We start from the raw sequence: 16,108 nt of genomic DNA on the forward strand, positions 1-16,108 counted from the left end.
GAATGACCGAATGCAATGTTTTGTGTGTGGAACAAAGGTACAATTTCGTGTTTCCAAACGAACATATTAAGTGACGGAAGTCTCCTCGTTCAGCGCAAATCCCGCCCTGCAGCTGATTCTAAGGCCGGTGACACACTGGCTGTGTTGCGTGAGCGTGGCGTTTCTGCTGGGTGTCAATTGCGTGATGTCTGCTTCGCGTTTTCTGTGTCTTTACACACCAGAATACAACTAGGAAAAAAAATTATTGTAATTCAAACGCAGCTCCCGTCGGCATTTAAACAGACCTTTTCTCTTAATTCCGATCGGTCCAACGCAATAACGAAATCTGAGCAGGTCTAAAAACTGAAACTGTTCATGCTGCACTTTACACTTTGGAAAAGTTATATATATATTTTTAATGAGCAGGCCTACAAGCTGGGATTGGTAATGCCGCACTGTAATCATAGTTATTTATTTATATTTTTCATTATATTTTATTATATGATATTGGTTTGAGACTGAGAGTATTTTATTTAGTGGAGAACTTTGCAGCAGTATTTTATTTCTTATTCTTTTTTATTTTATATATATTTTATTAAAAAGTATTTTAAAAAAGTGTAAACAAATTGTTAAAAAAAGTTTATAGTAATAAACAACCTGCAGTTTAATGTTTGCATTTCTTTCCCTTACTGTACCGAAAATGAACCGAACCGTGACTTTAAAACCGAGGTATGTACCGAACCGTGATTTTTGCATACCGTTACACCCCTATGTGTTGCCATTTGTCTTGGCATCTTCTAGATATCTAGAGGATAAAGAATGGATTCTTTTCAGATTTACTCTGTAGGGACAGGACTAGCAAAAGTGACGTGTCCCTAAACTGTCTGAATTGTTTACTGCAGATCCGATCCAGCGTGAGGCAGCTGTTGGAGGGTATTAGCTATCTTCATCAGCATGACATACTTCATCTAGACATAAAGGTAAATGTTATGTAATTTGCTGTCATTACCATTTACTTCCATAAGTAAGCAATAATCACGTTAAGGAACCGATGTGTTGACTAGACTCATCTTTTTTTCCGCTCAGCCTGATAATATCCTCATGGCAGACCCTAGTAGTGATCAGATCCGCATATGTGATTTTGGAAATTCTGTAAAGTTCACGCCTGATGAGGCACAGTACTGCAAATATGGCACTCCAGAATTTGTCGCTCCAGAGATTGTTAACCAGACACCCATCTCCAAGGCAACGGACATCTGGTAAGGCACCTGGTCCCTCTATCACAAAACAGCTCTTGAACAAATCTGTATGCAGCCTCTAGTATCATGAATACATTAGTGTCTCGCAGTTCTACTTTTTTTTTTTTCTTACAGGCCTGTTGGAGTTCTAACATACTTATGGTAGGATTATTTTAATTGTGTCTATAATAATAAAATAATTTATATGATTGTATTGTAGTATATTTTTTGAAGTTTTTTTAAGTTGTTAAGTTGTGCTCTGCAATTGTATATTATAAAAATATAAATATGTTCATCACTAATTCCTGTATCTTCAGTAAGACTTTATAAACAACTCTGTTTTGCAGTCTCACTGGAGTTTCTCCTTTCGCCGGAGAAAACGACCGGAGTTCTGTTCTCAATATCAGGAACTATAATGTGGCTTTTGAAGAGAGCATGTTTACCGACCTCTGCCATGAAGCTAAGGGATTCGTCATCAAACTGTTGGTGGCTGATAGATTGTAAGTGGAATATATGGTGCTTATCTGCTGCACCGCAGTCCTGTTGATAATTTATTGTCGAGAAAATGATTTCTACTGCTAAGAGCACTGTGTTAACTGGCAATTTGTTTAATGTTGTTTTATCTGCAGGAGACCCAGTGCTAATGAATGTCTTTGGCACCCCTGGTTCAAGGTAACAACAGAGTAGAGGACTAAAGATTAAATACTCCTTTAGACCCATTGCTATCCAAATGTGTTATTTAAATTAATACAACATTTCTGCCAGTTAATTTAGATTGTAAACATTTCAGATCAAAGTATTTATTCACTATAACTCTAATGGAAACAGTTATTTGCCGTCATTGTTAAAATACTTATTTCAATCTTTTAGACCCTGAATAAGGGAAAGAGCATCAGCACAGATTCACTCAAAAAGTTTTTGTCAAGAAGAAAATGGCAGGTAAGATTATATTAATGGCCTTTGTTCAGTGTTTAAAATGTTACAGATTCTTCGAAACTGTCATTGTAACAATGTTCATCTATCTCTTTTAGCGGTCTCTTATCAGCTATAAATCTAAGATGGTGATGAGGTCCATACCTGAGTTACTGGATGACTTCTCCAGCCATATTTCCATTGCTGTTCCACGACATCTGAAACAAGGCTCACCACCACCTTCATCATCTTCAGATTCGGATGAAGACATTGATGAGCTGCCTTTTATCCCAATGCCCATAAGCATGGAATTCTCAGGTTCTAGAATGTCACTGACTGAAATTGTAGGGGATGATGAAATGACAGATAGACCGAATGGAAATGCTGAGAAGCCTGCTTCAAGCCATCAGAAGTCAGAGCCTATGGAAGTGGAGATGATAGATGGAGAGGGTGGAGATGCAGCTGCTAGGGGTAGAGCCAGGAAGAGGTCAATGCAGGAAGATGAAAAAGACTTATCTGATGAAGAACCATTAGAATTGGCCAAAAGAGCCGAACAGGCAAAGAGACCAATGCGCAGAGGTTCAAGCATGGAGTCAGATGAGTCTGAGGGAGTGCGTCACAGAGGAGAGTTTCGCAGAGGAAGCTCGGCTGACAGTGCCCTACAGCTTCACATCAAACCAGAGGAGGGCACAGAAGAAAACTCTACCGATGGAAGTAGAATTCTACAAAAGTCAGTATCTATGGAGCTTCCAAGGAGAAGCCCAAGTCCAGGAGCTGCAAAGCTGAGCCAGGAAGACTATGCCCTGAAATTGGAACTGATGAGGCAGAGACTTCTCAGGGGTGGCTCTGTAGACAACAAGATGAGTGGATTACGAGGCCCATTGCTGGAGACATTAGGTATGGGGGATGAGAAGCGCTATATGCGGGGGTCTCACCTTGGTAACCCTCCACTTGTTAGAGTGGCATCCAGCGAGTCTCCTAGGGATGACATCCCAAAGACGAAGATACTCAGCAAGAGTGCTTCCTTCAGCCAGGGTGATTCAGAGCCCATGCCCCTGCATCGACGGATGGGAGCACCTCTAGAGATCCCACTAGCACAAATAGAAGAGAGACGACTGCAGGAAGCTGTATCTATGTCTTCTCTCACAGAGCCAGTGAAGGATTCTCACCCTGTCACCCGTAAAATTCATACGCCAGATCCAGAGAGACATGAGGAAGACAAAATTGAGGAAAAAGAGTCACCAGTCTACAAGGACAATAAATCTAAAGAAGTCGTTGTTGTGCCAAAGACTAATGCAGATGAATCCAGAAGTGTTGATCAGAAATCTTGGGAGACTGATGCACAAGAGAATGTTCAGAGCAAGTTAGAGGAGCTCAGTGATGAGTCTGAAAAAGTAGATGAAATTAAGCTGAAAACGCCCATAGTTGAGGAAACAATTGAGGAAGAGGAGGAAAGAGAGGATAAAGAACCAGAGAAAGAAGTGGAGCCTCTTGCTCCAGAGATTGATGTTAAAGAAGTTGAGGATGATGTAAAGGCATCACCAAAGTCTCCAGAGATCACCAATTCCACCAGTTCCATCATAGTGACCCCAACAGCTGCCCCAGCCCCCAGCACCCAGAGTGTTGTATCAACCTTTGTGACTCCATCACTCCCTGCACGTACAGTGCTCCCAGATGGTAGGGTGTCTGCATATGCCAGTATCATGCAGACTATTATGGTACCATCGGTCGAGGCATCTAGCCAACCTGTTCCTGTTCCTGTACCTTCATCTACAACAACATCCACCCCACAATCAGTTCCAGTCTATGCACCCATTTCCAGACACATCTCTGAACCAACCCTTTTGTCAACTTCATCCAATCCAGACCTTCACCAATTCACTGAACATCCTGCAGTCTTTTCTCGGGTTGCCTCAACAGAACATCCTCCTAAAGAGCCAAGTCCTCCTAAGACTCCCACTCATGCCTCCCCTAAGCGAGAACCATCTCCTGGATGCAACATTCAGGACCTTGCATCTGAGGAGGTCTTTGAAACTCGCTTCAAGAAGCGTGAGTCCTCTCTAACTCGTAGTCTTAAACGCTTCTCATTCCAGAAGCCTGAAGAAAAGCCTTCAACTGTTGCTCCAGAAACTACAGAAGAAATGTATCGCCCAGGGCCAACTGGTGCACCTTTAGAATTTGTACCAAGAAGGTTGGAGGAGAAGTCCAAGTCAGTTCAGGATCTTCGTGAGGCTGAGAAGGACCCTGGGTTCATGAGGAGACTCTCAATGCGCTTGAAAAGAGCCCCATCAATAGAGAGGCAGGAAGTGAAGCTAAAAGAGGAAGAAGTTTCAGCACCCAGGCGTCGTCTGTCCTGGGCACTGGGAAGGAGGGGATCCCAAGAAAAGAAAGAGATTGAGATGGTGAGGTTGGATGGAGGTCCTGAGGCTCCCCCAGAGCCTGAGTCCAAAGCACCCTCAGAGTCACCGATCCTTGCCATGCGCAAGAAGATTGGCAGTACCATGGCAAGCCTATCAACAAGGATTAGGAGCCACTCTGAGGAAAGAAAAGATGCCAGTGAAAGCAAGATGGAGAAGAGGACACCTATATTTACAAAAATGCGGCGTTCCACCTCAGAGGGTAGCAGTCTGAAGAGGATGGGTGTTCCACAGAATCAACTGGCTACCCAATCAGGAAAAGGGACCTCATCAGAATCTCTCGATTCCATGTCAAGCATCCAGTCAGAATCAGCTGTTAAAAGTATGCTATTTTTTTGGTCAATGCTTTTCATTCGATAATTCCTTCATGCTGTTGAAAGGCCATAATTTATTTTACAGGTGCAGAAATTGAGCGCAGATCACGATGGGACCGCTGGGGGTTGACAATGGGAAAAAGAGATAAGACGCTTTCCCAACCAGACATCCCAGCTTCCATTGCCAGGGAGAATGGCTCTCTTCGCTCTCGCCAGTATACACATCTAACATCTGGTATTGCACATTTAATTTATGCATTTGACAGTAACTTTTGCACAAAAGGAGACATCTATGTGATTATTTCCAGTTTTGTCATAAAGATTTACGTATGTCATCATTGAATCAATTATGCATATGTACTTGCTTTGGCACAGCTGTGGGAGATAAATTATAGTGCCTGTCTCACTAATCTTTTCACTGATTTTCTCAACAATTAGACTTCCCTCCTGTGTTCCATATCAAACTAAGGGACAATGTTCTCTTGGAGGGAGATCCTGTCACTCTTAGCTGCCTCCCTGCTGGCAGTCCTCACCCACACATCTCATGGATGAAAGGTCTGATTCAAATTGTAATATAAATTTCTATGGGACTAAAGAATATATTCTGACCTAAATTGAGTGCAATATCCTTAACTGAATATACTGAATATAAAATAACTTTGCAATAAGTATACATGTATTATCTCAGTGCTGTAGAGATTTTATTCACTCTATTGGCTTCATGTTCTTTGGTCTTTCAGACTTTCACATTATACGGTCTCAGCCGAAATGGAGTACTTTGAGATTCTACGAAAAATGATTAAATGCATATTTTTCTTGGCATATTGTTCTTTACATTGACTGTTAATTATATTCATATAGGGGATAATCTACAGTCTGCTGGTCATTATCACAAAATAAAACTTGATAGGGTTAACACAATAGGGTTAAATAGGGTAAAAAACAAATGATAATATTAGATAAACAGACATTAAATTAATTATTAAAAAAATGAAAATTTTAATTGTTTTACAATTACTTAGAGGGTGAAATAAGAGATGTGGAGGAAAAAAAGGACAGGTAACCGTTATTATACAGCAGGATTACAATAACATTGTTTGTGATCATGCATATAGGATCCTAAGTTATTATTATTATTATTATTTCTTTAAATTATCCTTTAAAAGTATCTGTGCTGCATTAAACCATGAATTCTAGATGCATTCATAGTCTTTGTGCTGACACAACCAAACCAATTTTTTTTTTGGGCTATATATAGAAGGATGTTTTTTCACCTAAATGTTAACATTAACATTAGAGCACAATAGGTTGTGGCTTTGACATTATGATTTTGGTAAATGTTAAAGTTCCCAACGAACAATTTTGCTTTTCAACTTTGTGTAATCTCAGATAAGAAGCCACTTGAAATCGACCCAAGGATGAACATGATATCCTGTCCTGACGGGAGACAGCTGCTGATGATTATGAAGACCACCAAGAAGGATGCAGGCCTTTATGAATGTGTGGCTTCAAATGCACTGGCCTCTGTCACCAGCTCATGTGTCGTGTCCCTTGCTCGTAAGTTTAAGACAAGAAGCAAATAAGAAACTGAGAGTCTGATAAAGGAAGGAGAATAGACCAATAAATGAGAAATAGATTAAGAAAACAAAGCAGAGAAGGCTTTGAGACTTTAAAATATAAAAATTGTATTTATCCAAAGCAACATTATATTCTGCCAGGGAACGCAGTTGTGTATAAAATGCAGCAATGCAAAATAGATCATATCATGAAAAATAATGATTATCAATACACAAGTCAAACTCAAACTTCAAATACTGAAAATTTCTGACATGGTTATGCATCCGATTTTATGCATCACTTATGCATCATTCTCAAACTTGATTAGTCACAGGGGCTATTGCATTGCCAAGCTCTAATTGAAAGTGAATGAGATATGGACTGTTGCAGAAAGGCACTGTCTGTGTGGAAACCCCTTAAGAAGAAAATAAGAGAAGTGCTACAATGCAACATTCCCGAAATTCTCAGAAAAGTAAAGGCTAGAGCAGAGAGGCAAGTGGGACACAGTGAAAGAAAAGTTAAAGCGTTAGTGCATAGTGCACAGCTAGACTCGCAGACTAGGAAGGAGCTATTTTAGCCTTGAGAACAGAAATGCCATTGGCTTTCTAACATTGTTAGCAGGCTAATGCACTTCTTATCATTGTTCAAAGCTATTTTCTCCTAGAACAACAGGCCATAAATTATTCTCTCCTTTTTGTGCTCCACAAAGCTGATAAAAATGGAAAGGTGACTTGCTAGCAGAGGTGCAAATATAATTTAGCTGCCTTACCCGAGACAGTTTTTGTCTATTTTAATTATATATTTATTTCTACATATCTGGAATGGGTTATTATAATATCTCTTTACTTTCAGGTTTCCCACAGTCAAGGAAAACATTTAACATTTCTTTAGCAAATATATATATATTCTGGTTATGTTCAGCTCTAAAATGTTTAATCAGCTAAACAAATGTTTGTCAATCCAGTTTCTAAGAAAGTCAGTAACAGACACATACCTTTCAAAAGTTTTGGGGACAGTAATATTTTTCTGTGTTTTTGAAGGAAGTCTCTTTGTAAAATTGTGGAATATTATTACAATTTAAAATAACTGTTTTGTATTTGAATATGTTTTAAAGTGTATTTTTTTTCTTGTGATGGCAAAACTGAATTTTCTGCAGCCATAACACCAGGTTTCAGTGATCCTTTCATGATTCTTCAAAAATCATTCTAATATGCTGTTTTGATAATTAAGAAATATTATTTATTTGTTTAATATGTGGTTGCTGAATAAAAGTATTAATAATAAAAAATTATAAAAAATCACTTTTACCCCAAACTTTTGAACAGTTCTTCAAAAGACACATCAACTAAGAGAGTTTCTAGTAGTGAACACTGGATATTATTTTGCAGGTCTGCCTAATAGTCCTGGGACACCTGAGGTTCATCAGAAGTATAAAAACACTGCTCTGGTGGTATGGAGGCCCTCAGACACCATGGCACCGTGCACCTACTCTCTGGAGAGGAAGACAGAGGGTTAGTTGATAGCACTCATTGTTTATCTTACTTTGGTGAATTAGAGTGGGATTCCTGAAGTATATTGTTGAATAGATTGTCAGTTGCGTTCTCAGTATTAATTTTAAATGCAAACATTTATTTATAATGGTAATAATGTAACATGTTGATTTTCCTTAATTGCCTAGATTTTATTGCTATTAGTTTTGTCTATATGTATAAAAAAAAAAAAAAAAAAAAAAAAGTGAGAGTGGGTAGTGTAGAGGAAAAACTTCCTTCTGCTCTACTGCCCTCTTTTGGACAACATAGGTGTTGCAAACCATTCTTTTTCTTTACAAGTAACAATATAATATTTATTTTTGTAGGTGAGACTAACTGGCTGATAGTAGCCACAGGTGTGGCTGACTGTTACTACAATGTCACGGACCTTCCAACTGGTGCTGCATACAGGTTCAGAGTGGCCTGTGTGAACAAGGCTGGCCAGGGACCTTACAGCAATCTGTCTGAAAAAGTTGTCCTGGACCCAACAGGTGCACAACAGTTTTGTGGTTCTCATCTATTTCATGCTGTCAGCAACCAATAATTTATTAAACAAAATAATTTACTAAACAAAACCATGTTTATTTATGCTGCAGGTGTGACAATATTTAATGCATTTTGTGTTATAATAATAATAAGAATAAACATTTTTCGTGTTCTTCGAAAACAAATGGTATGTCACAAAAATTGGCTACTTCTACAAAATGACAGACATAAAATACAGCAATTGGATGCATGGTTTTGAATATAATGTCATATAATATGACAACTGTTCAAAAAATTTGAGGTCAGTGAGATTAAACTTCTACAATGTTACAAAAACATTATATTTCAAATAAATTGTATAAATGTTATTTAATCACCAAATCAGTATATTGGATTGTTGTCTGAAAAATCATGTGACACAGAAGATTGGAGTAATGGCTGCTTAACATTCAGCTTTGCCATTACAGGAATACTTTAAATTTTAATATAAATTAAAATAGAAAACAGTTGTTTTAAATAGTAGTAATATTTCAAAATATTTCAGTTTTTTCTGTATTTTTGATCAAATAAATGCTGCCTTGGCAGGCATAAAAGACTAAATTAAAAATAGTTTGCAGCCACTTCAAACTTTTTAACAGTAGTGTTATATAAATTTGAATAGAACTTATGCATTTGTGCATATTCATTTTTCAAATTCAAAGTTATTTCTACAGCATCTCAAAATTCTAGTGGAACATTTGTTGTCAAGACACTTTCATCAGCTCCGGCTCCTGCGCCTACAGTGGTAACTTCCACCATGACTTTACCTGCAATGAAGCCTGCTGCGACTAAACAAGCTGCAGCACCACTGGTGACTTCAGCGCCCTCTACAGTACAGCCGGTAAAGCCTGTGTCTCCACCTCCTGTACCTGCATCAGCTATGACAACCCTTCCCCCAAGTCATCGTACTGTGCCTGATATCCGAACTCCATCCCCTAGTGCTCCTACCTCAGCTAAAGCTAAGACTACTCTCAACATCACTATGGCCAAACCCTCCCCAGCATCCCCTGCAGCTCAACCTCCACCTGCCAGACCCTCACCCCCTGTCGTTCTGCCCAAACCTCAGACCCCAGTCAATGCAGTCTCCCCCCCTCCTCAAACCCCTCCGGTGTCCCCGCCCCCTCTAGTCTCCCCTCCGCCTGTTATCTCCTCAGTGCCTATGTATGTCCCGGCCACCATCACAACACATGTGACCCCAGTCACCCCAAAGACGCCTTCTCCTGCCCTGTCACCACCGGTGGTGTTAGTTACAAGTCTGAGTCCCGTAGGGGAGGGTACTGGCACACCCAATTGTACGACTCCAAGTGGAAGAGCCACTCCTTCTGGACACATCACTCTTACAGGGCGCAGGACCCCTATAGGAAAACCTGGAGAATCGACCCTAAGGCAGGGAGTCCCACAGAAACCATACACATTCATGGATGAGAAAGCAAGGTATTACCTTCTACCAGTGTCACAAAAGAACATTTTTATGGCTGTTTATCATATCAACATCAAATAATAAAACCAAAACAACATCAGATACAAAAGTAGCTGAAATCATAACATGATAAACGCTTAACTAGAATCGTATAATTTTTAAATTGGTTACAGTCTATCATCATGTAAATCAGCTTTTGATGTAATTGCTGTTCAATGTTGTTGAGGTTTTTTTGGTTCATTGTTTTCATACATGCATATTATTTGATTTGATTTCATTATTTGATTTGATTTCATTATTTGATTTCAAGTTTTTATTTATATTGTTTTATTTTCAGTGTTATTGATGTTATTTAAATGTTATTTATTATTCTTATAGTTGTATTTATATTTATTTATTTTATAGATATTTATTTGTTATATTTTATTTACAGATGGGAAAATTTATTATTTTTTATATTTGTATTTATTTGTGTGCTTATTTAATTGATTTATTTTTATGATTTATTTTTTACTTTATTTTCAGACATGCATATTTTCTTGTTTCTTTTTAAGTTTATTGATTGATTGATTTTTACTGATGTTTATTTTTATTTTTTTATGGGTGTTCGCAAGTGGTAGTCCTGGGAAGCTAAGCAAGATAACGCATGACTGAAGGGTGGAAAAACACTTAGTACTTACTTAACTTCTTCTTTTATACAGTGACACTTTTAAACAATTAAAAATGTATGGATGTTTTTTTAACAATATTACAGAATATCAAACCAAGTGATATTTAATTAGATAGGGAAATATAAATACTTTTGAAGCAAATAAAATCACAAAATATTTTTGTATTATTATAAAATAAATAAATCTGTAAATCTGACCTTGACAGCCATTGATCCCCTTGTTTCTTCTTCACCACAGAGGTCGTTTTGGTGTGATCCGAGAGTGTCGTGAAAATGCCACCGGTAACCTGTACATGGCCAAGATTGTGTCGTATGAGCCTGAGAGCAAGCAGGCCGTGTTAAAGGAGTATGACATACTGAAGTCCCTCCATCATGAGAAGGTCATGGCTCTGCATGAGGCCTACGTGACCCCACGCTACCTGGTGCTCATCTCTGAGTGCTGCTCAGGGAAAGAGCTGCTCTATAGTCTGATTGACAGGTCAGATTGAGTAATTTTTTGTGCCTTATTGTACATAAAAAGGAAAAAAGAATGCAAAATTATGTTAAAATGCCCATCTTGGCAAGTAACAGTGTAGTAGATCTGTGCATGAGGTCTTAAAGTGACAGCAGCCTAAAGCCCAAAGTATACTTTGCCCTTCTGCTTTCTGCGACAGCCCACATGTTGCACTTTTCGTCATCATTAGTATCAGCAGACAATTTCTGTACCTTCTGTACCTACTTTTAAAAATGTACAAATATGTTTGAAAAACAACAACTCCGCCCTCAGATAAAAAAAATATCCCCCCATTAAAAATCACCTTTTATGAAGTATATACCTCTGGTTGTTATGTTCTTATCTTTTATCTGGCTTTCTAGGTTCCGATACTCAGAGGATGATGTGGTGGCGTATATCGTACAGATACTTCAGGGTCTGGACTACCTGCACAGCCGGAGAATACTGCATCTGGATATCAAACCAGACAATATCATTGTAACTTACATGAACGTGGTTAAGATAATTGATTTTGGTAGTGCACAGACCTTCAATCCGCTGTTCCTGAAGCAGTTCTCCCCACCCATTGGAACACTGGATTACATGTGTAAGACAGTTTTTAAAATATATTTTTTTAACATTTTCTTGTTAACCTAAAACAATCTTAGAGCTTTTTAAGTAAAATGTTGAATTTGAGTTCTTTTGTTATATTCCTATTCCTATTCCTTCTCCTTTATTATTTTAATGATGTATTTATTGTAAGTAATTGTGCATTTCTTCACACTTCCTAATATGTTTTAATCTCTACTGATGACTGAAAGCTCCTGAGATGTTGAAAGGAGATGTGGTGGGTCCACCGGCTGACATCTGGAGCATTGGCGTATTGACTTATATCATGTGAGTGCTGTCCACTCTGTCAGCGGGAGCATTTGTATTGTTACAATTTATGTTTTGTCTCTTGCATTTTGTCTTGACATTCCAGAAGCTCTTTGGAGCTTGTGAGCTGTCAGTGCTTATGATTATGTTTGACATGAATGCTATTCTAGTGTGTAACTCGAAGCTTTTGTCATGCTGTACACCATTCAGGCTCAGCGGTAGACTGCCGTTCACTGAGAATGACCCTGCGGAGACAGAGGCCAGGATTCAGGCAGCCAAGTTTGACCTCAGTAAGCTCTACCAAAATGTGTCCCAAAGTGCCTCTCTGTTCCTCAAGAAGATCCTGTGTAGCTACCCTTGGTGAGTTTTAAAAATTAATGCTTTAAAAAATATTCATTGGGGTAAATCTCAAGAAACCTTTCAAAGCACCTGTCATGTCTGGGTCACATTTCATCCAAAATTGAAAGGAAGGCATTTTTTTCTAATAAGCATAATGGAAAGAAAATCAAAATCAAATTTTCATTATAGCATGAACAAAAATATATACTGTTTACAATTTAAATTATTTATACACCATAGCATTAAAGTGAAAATCATTAAATTAAAATTAACAGTGAGTGAGAATCTAATTAGAATCAACATTGATGATGGTCATTTAATATATTTAAATATTACAAATGTATTTATACATGCATCGTAGTTGTATCGGTTGTACTATATTATACTGATTTACTGATTTTAATTAAAACAAACTTTATACCACTTTATATAGTTTTATTGAAAAAAGTGAAAAATAATATATAATTGCAAGTGAGGATCTAATCAGAATCATGATTAAGAATTATGTTGGTTTCCAAATCATTTTAATATTTGATATGCTTTGTATATAAAATTTGTCATCTAGCTTTCAGTATGCGCCAAGCAAAGTGTCTTGTGAACTGTAACATGTTAACTGATTTTTGTTTGCACAATGTGTTTCAGGGCCCGTCCTACCATTAAGGACTGCTTTAACAACTCCTGGCTGCAGGACGCATATCTAATGAGACTGCGGAGACAGACTCTCACGTTTACCACCACACGTCTCAAGGACTTCCTGGAGCAGCAGCAGCAGGTCAGGGCCGAGGTGGCAACAAAGCACAAAGTCCTTCTACGTTCCTACCAGAGCACTCCACAAACTCCTGCTACCCCCTCAACACCCGGCACCCCTGCGGCACCCATCCCTCAGTGAGCTCCAGCACAGGACGAGGATAAGAACAGAGAGAGACACAGCCTAAGGACATCCCAGCACCTCTAAGCTGCCCTTGGTGGGCCCTTAGGGGACCGGTTAACATATGGTTTGTCTTAGCATATCAAGCACAGGATTTTTTGGCCTCAACACCTGGGGTCAGTTCTGAGACAAGAAACACACACACACCATCAAAACTTTCATCCAAAGCATAATGGATTTCCGCACATTTACCTCCGTTAGCCAGCATGCACAGTGCAGTTGAGTTTTTGTCCAGGATGATGCCCTTACTTTTTTTCTTATGACTTTTTGACAAACCAATTTTAGCATTTGGCTCTCTAGCGAATGGTCAGAAACTTTGGACCCATCGTGGTTGAGAAGAGTGACTATTTTTAATTTACAAAGACAGCGATCTAGTCCATCACTTGACGCAAAAAATGTCACTGTGTCAATGTGTATTTTTTGTGGTTTCTTCCAATTGTGAAACAGGGCCTTGAGATTTGTGGAAAATGGTGTATATCTTTTTTTGAACTAGTTTTATGGCATAAGTAATACTTTTATTACTGCTACAGTAGTTGTAATGCTGTAGTAATTATCAGTATATATGAAAACTATTGACTGAAATCTTTTTGAGCACTCTAGTTCTCACTCTAGTGCCGTCATTTACAAAACGCTTTTGTCTTTTACTGAAGTGTTTTGACCCAAACTAAAGTGGATTGATTTTATTGTAATATTGAAAGCCCTCACAGCTTTAGGGAGTGACTTTTTGGCAAGAATTCCCAGTGCACTGAAGCTCATATGGTTTGGCTTTCCCTGACACCTTACATCTTTTGATATGTTGCGGTAATTGTGTTTAACTCCAGGAATGTATTATATATTGCAGATTTCAGTGCATACAGTAGCGTACGCATGCATCAGTACAAATTCCTCTTCATAGCGTATGGTTTTAGGAGAAAACTCATTCCCTGTGAATGCAAGAGAATGGTATAACGGCCAAATTGCAGAGTGAACTCAATTTTATACTCTAGTGCTAATTGTCCTCATGCAAAGATCAGCTGGTTCAAGATGTGCCTGGAAAAATATATAATATATTAAAAGTTTTGTCCACAAAAATCTGAGATTTTACGAAAATGTTATGAATCCAAAAAGCATATTAGATTTTATTTGAAGACTATGAACAGGTGTTGATCTTGATTTGATTTTATTAGAGACACTAATTTTGCATCCTGTTGGGTGAACATAGAGTCACAGACTCAGTGCTTCTTGTATTTTCTTTTATTTGTTTTTGTTTAGTTGTTAATTTATCTAATGGACAATTGAGTGATTCACATTCACAAACAAATCTTATAAATCATATATAGAATAAACAAACAAACTTACGAGCTGCTGGCAATGCGAGAAAAATTTAAATAGTATCATGGTCCCATAATCATGGGGAACCTGGAGAATATAAATTGGACTTATTAGTTTTACTCGGCTTGAATATATTACATTGCCTAGAAATTGCTCTTTGTGAGTTCAATTTCCAATCAAATAATTTTTACAATTCCTTATTCAGTGCTCACAAACAACAGGAACAGACACGGATATCCATTTGTCCAAATCCAAGGTGCGGGAACGCCGCTGTGAGTCCTGATCCCAGACAGAAAGTGTTCACCTTTGAACTTCTATCATACACAAATATTGGCTTGATTAAAAATAACTGTATTAGTGTTTATTGCAGTACTTACTATGAAGTTCAGTGCAAACTCTCTTCTGTTTTCCATCAGTTTGCATAAATGCCAAGATTGGGTTTGTTCTTTGAACTAATTTGTTTATTATTTGTTTTAACTTGGGATATTCAAATTTGATCAAGCTTCTAGTTTCAAATATGTTACGATGTGAGAACTAAACCTGAGAAGAAATGGAATCGCAATATATAAAGGAAAAAGATTCAGACTCAGTATGTTGTTGTGAATAAGGTACGTGTGTTTGTGTGTGTGTGTTCATTACTCTTTCAGTCATGCCGATCAACCCTTTAATGTGAAACTAAATCAAGCTTTTCTGGAATGAATTATGTTGCACTAAATCAGTGACAATGTGGAGATAATATGAATATTTTACAGTAGAATGAAGTGTGTATATGTCGAAAAAATGACTTTTCATGAATAAAATCAGCTGTCAGCAATACTAAACAGACTTGGATTTATTATTATCAGTCATTTAGTGTCTCTAAGTGCATGTGATGGGCTAAATGTCATTACCAGACTTCAGAATATACAAATTCAATCAGATGGCACTCTTTTATTTGAGAGCAATTATGTATCTGACACCATCACCTCATTGCAGGTTGACTATACACACATGTATCATTCTCAATATGTCATCTCAAAGATCAATGATTTGGTATTTAAAGAGCTCCTTCACCCAATATCAAACTAGAAGACTCTCTATAGATCTATATTTATACATCTGGTCATTTGTTTGATGCTGAGCAGATGTAAACATCAAGAAGGTTCTCCAGGTTGGATAATAATAAATTTTGTTCAGCATCAGACTATTTAGGATAAAATAATCATCAATCATAGCAGTATGCTATTCATGAACATTATCCTTGCATCATAATTGGTGATTTGTTTTATTAATTTACACTTAATTTAATATATCTTAAAAATTCAACATCAGATTTTTTTTTAATAATATATATATATATATATATATATATATATATATATATATATATATATATATATATATATATATATAAAGAACACAAGTTTTAAAATATAACTTAACTTTATAGGTTTTGTATTTCTTTATTTACTTAGAGGATTAATTTACCAGAATTTCTACATGGTGGTCCTCTCTTTAATATGTATATCAGGAAAATACTGAATTTTCAACAGTCATTACTCCAGTCTTCAGTTTCACATCTGTGGAAAACATCTGTCCAAAATCTACACCACATCCAGACCAGGACACACTTTGACTGTGA

General features: G+C 37.5%; 1 protein-coding gene across 1 annotated transcript in view; it reads left to right on the plus strand.

Annotated features, from left to right (window-relative positions):
* LOC132153130 (striated muscle preferentially expressed protein kinase-like) overlaps window positions 1-13,150 on the plus strand; it is a 34,786-nt gene extending 21,636 nt beyond the window's left edge. The window contains exons 21-38 of the mRNA XM_059562393.1: window positions 882-959; window positions 1,066-1,238; window positions 1,353-1,379; window positions 1,565-1,717; window positions 1,847-1,889; window positions 2,088-2,156; window positions 2,249-4,868; window positions 4,946-5,095; window positions 5,299-5,415; window positions 6,250-6,417; window positions 7,806-7,928; window positions 8,273-8,437; window positions 9,146-9,905; window positions 10,800-11,039; window positions 11,417-11,640; window positions 11,855-11,930; window positions 12,120-12,269; window positions 12,891-13,150. Of these exons, the coding sequence (XP_059418376.1) occupies window positions 882-959; window positions 1,066-1,238; window positions 1,353-1,379; window positions 1,565-1,717; window positions 1,847-1,889; window positions 2,088-2,156; window positions 2,249-4,868; window positions 4,946-5,095; window positions 5,299-5,415; window positions 6,250-6,417; window positions 7,806-7,928; window positions 8,273-8,437; window positions 9,146-9,905; window positions 10,800-11,039; window positions 11,417-11,640; window positions 11,855-11,930; window positions 12,120-12,269; window positions 12,891-13,137 (5,583 nt within the window). The 3' untranslated portion in view covers window positions 13,138-13,150. The remainder of the gene's footprint in view (window positions 1-881; window positions 960-1,065; window positions 1,239-1,352; window positions 1,380-1,564; window positions 1,718-1,846; window positions 1,890-2,087; window positions 2,157-2,248; window positions 4,869-4,945; window positions 5,096-5,298; window positions 5,416-6,249; window positions 6,418-7,805; window positions 7,929-8,272; window positions 8,438-9,145; window positions 9,906-10,799; window positions 11,040-11,416; window positions 11,641-11,854; window positions 11,931-12,119; window positions 12,270-12,890) is intronic.
* The last annotated feature ends 2,958 nt before the right edge of the window (window positions 13,151-16,108 follow it).

The sequence above is a fragment of the Carassius carassius genome, chromosome 11 (genome assembly GCF_963082965.1).
Source record: "Carassius carassius chromosome 11, fCarCar2.1, whole genome shotgun sequence".
Classification (NCBI taxonomy): domain Eukaryota; kingdom Metazoa; phylum Chordata; class Actinopteri; order Cypriniformes; family Cyprinidae; genus Carassius; species Carassius carassius.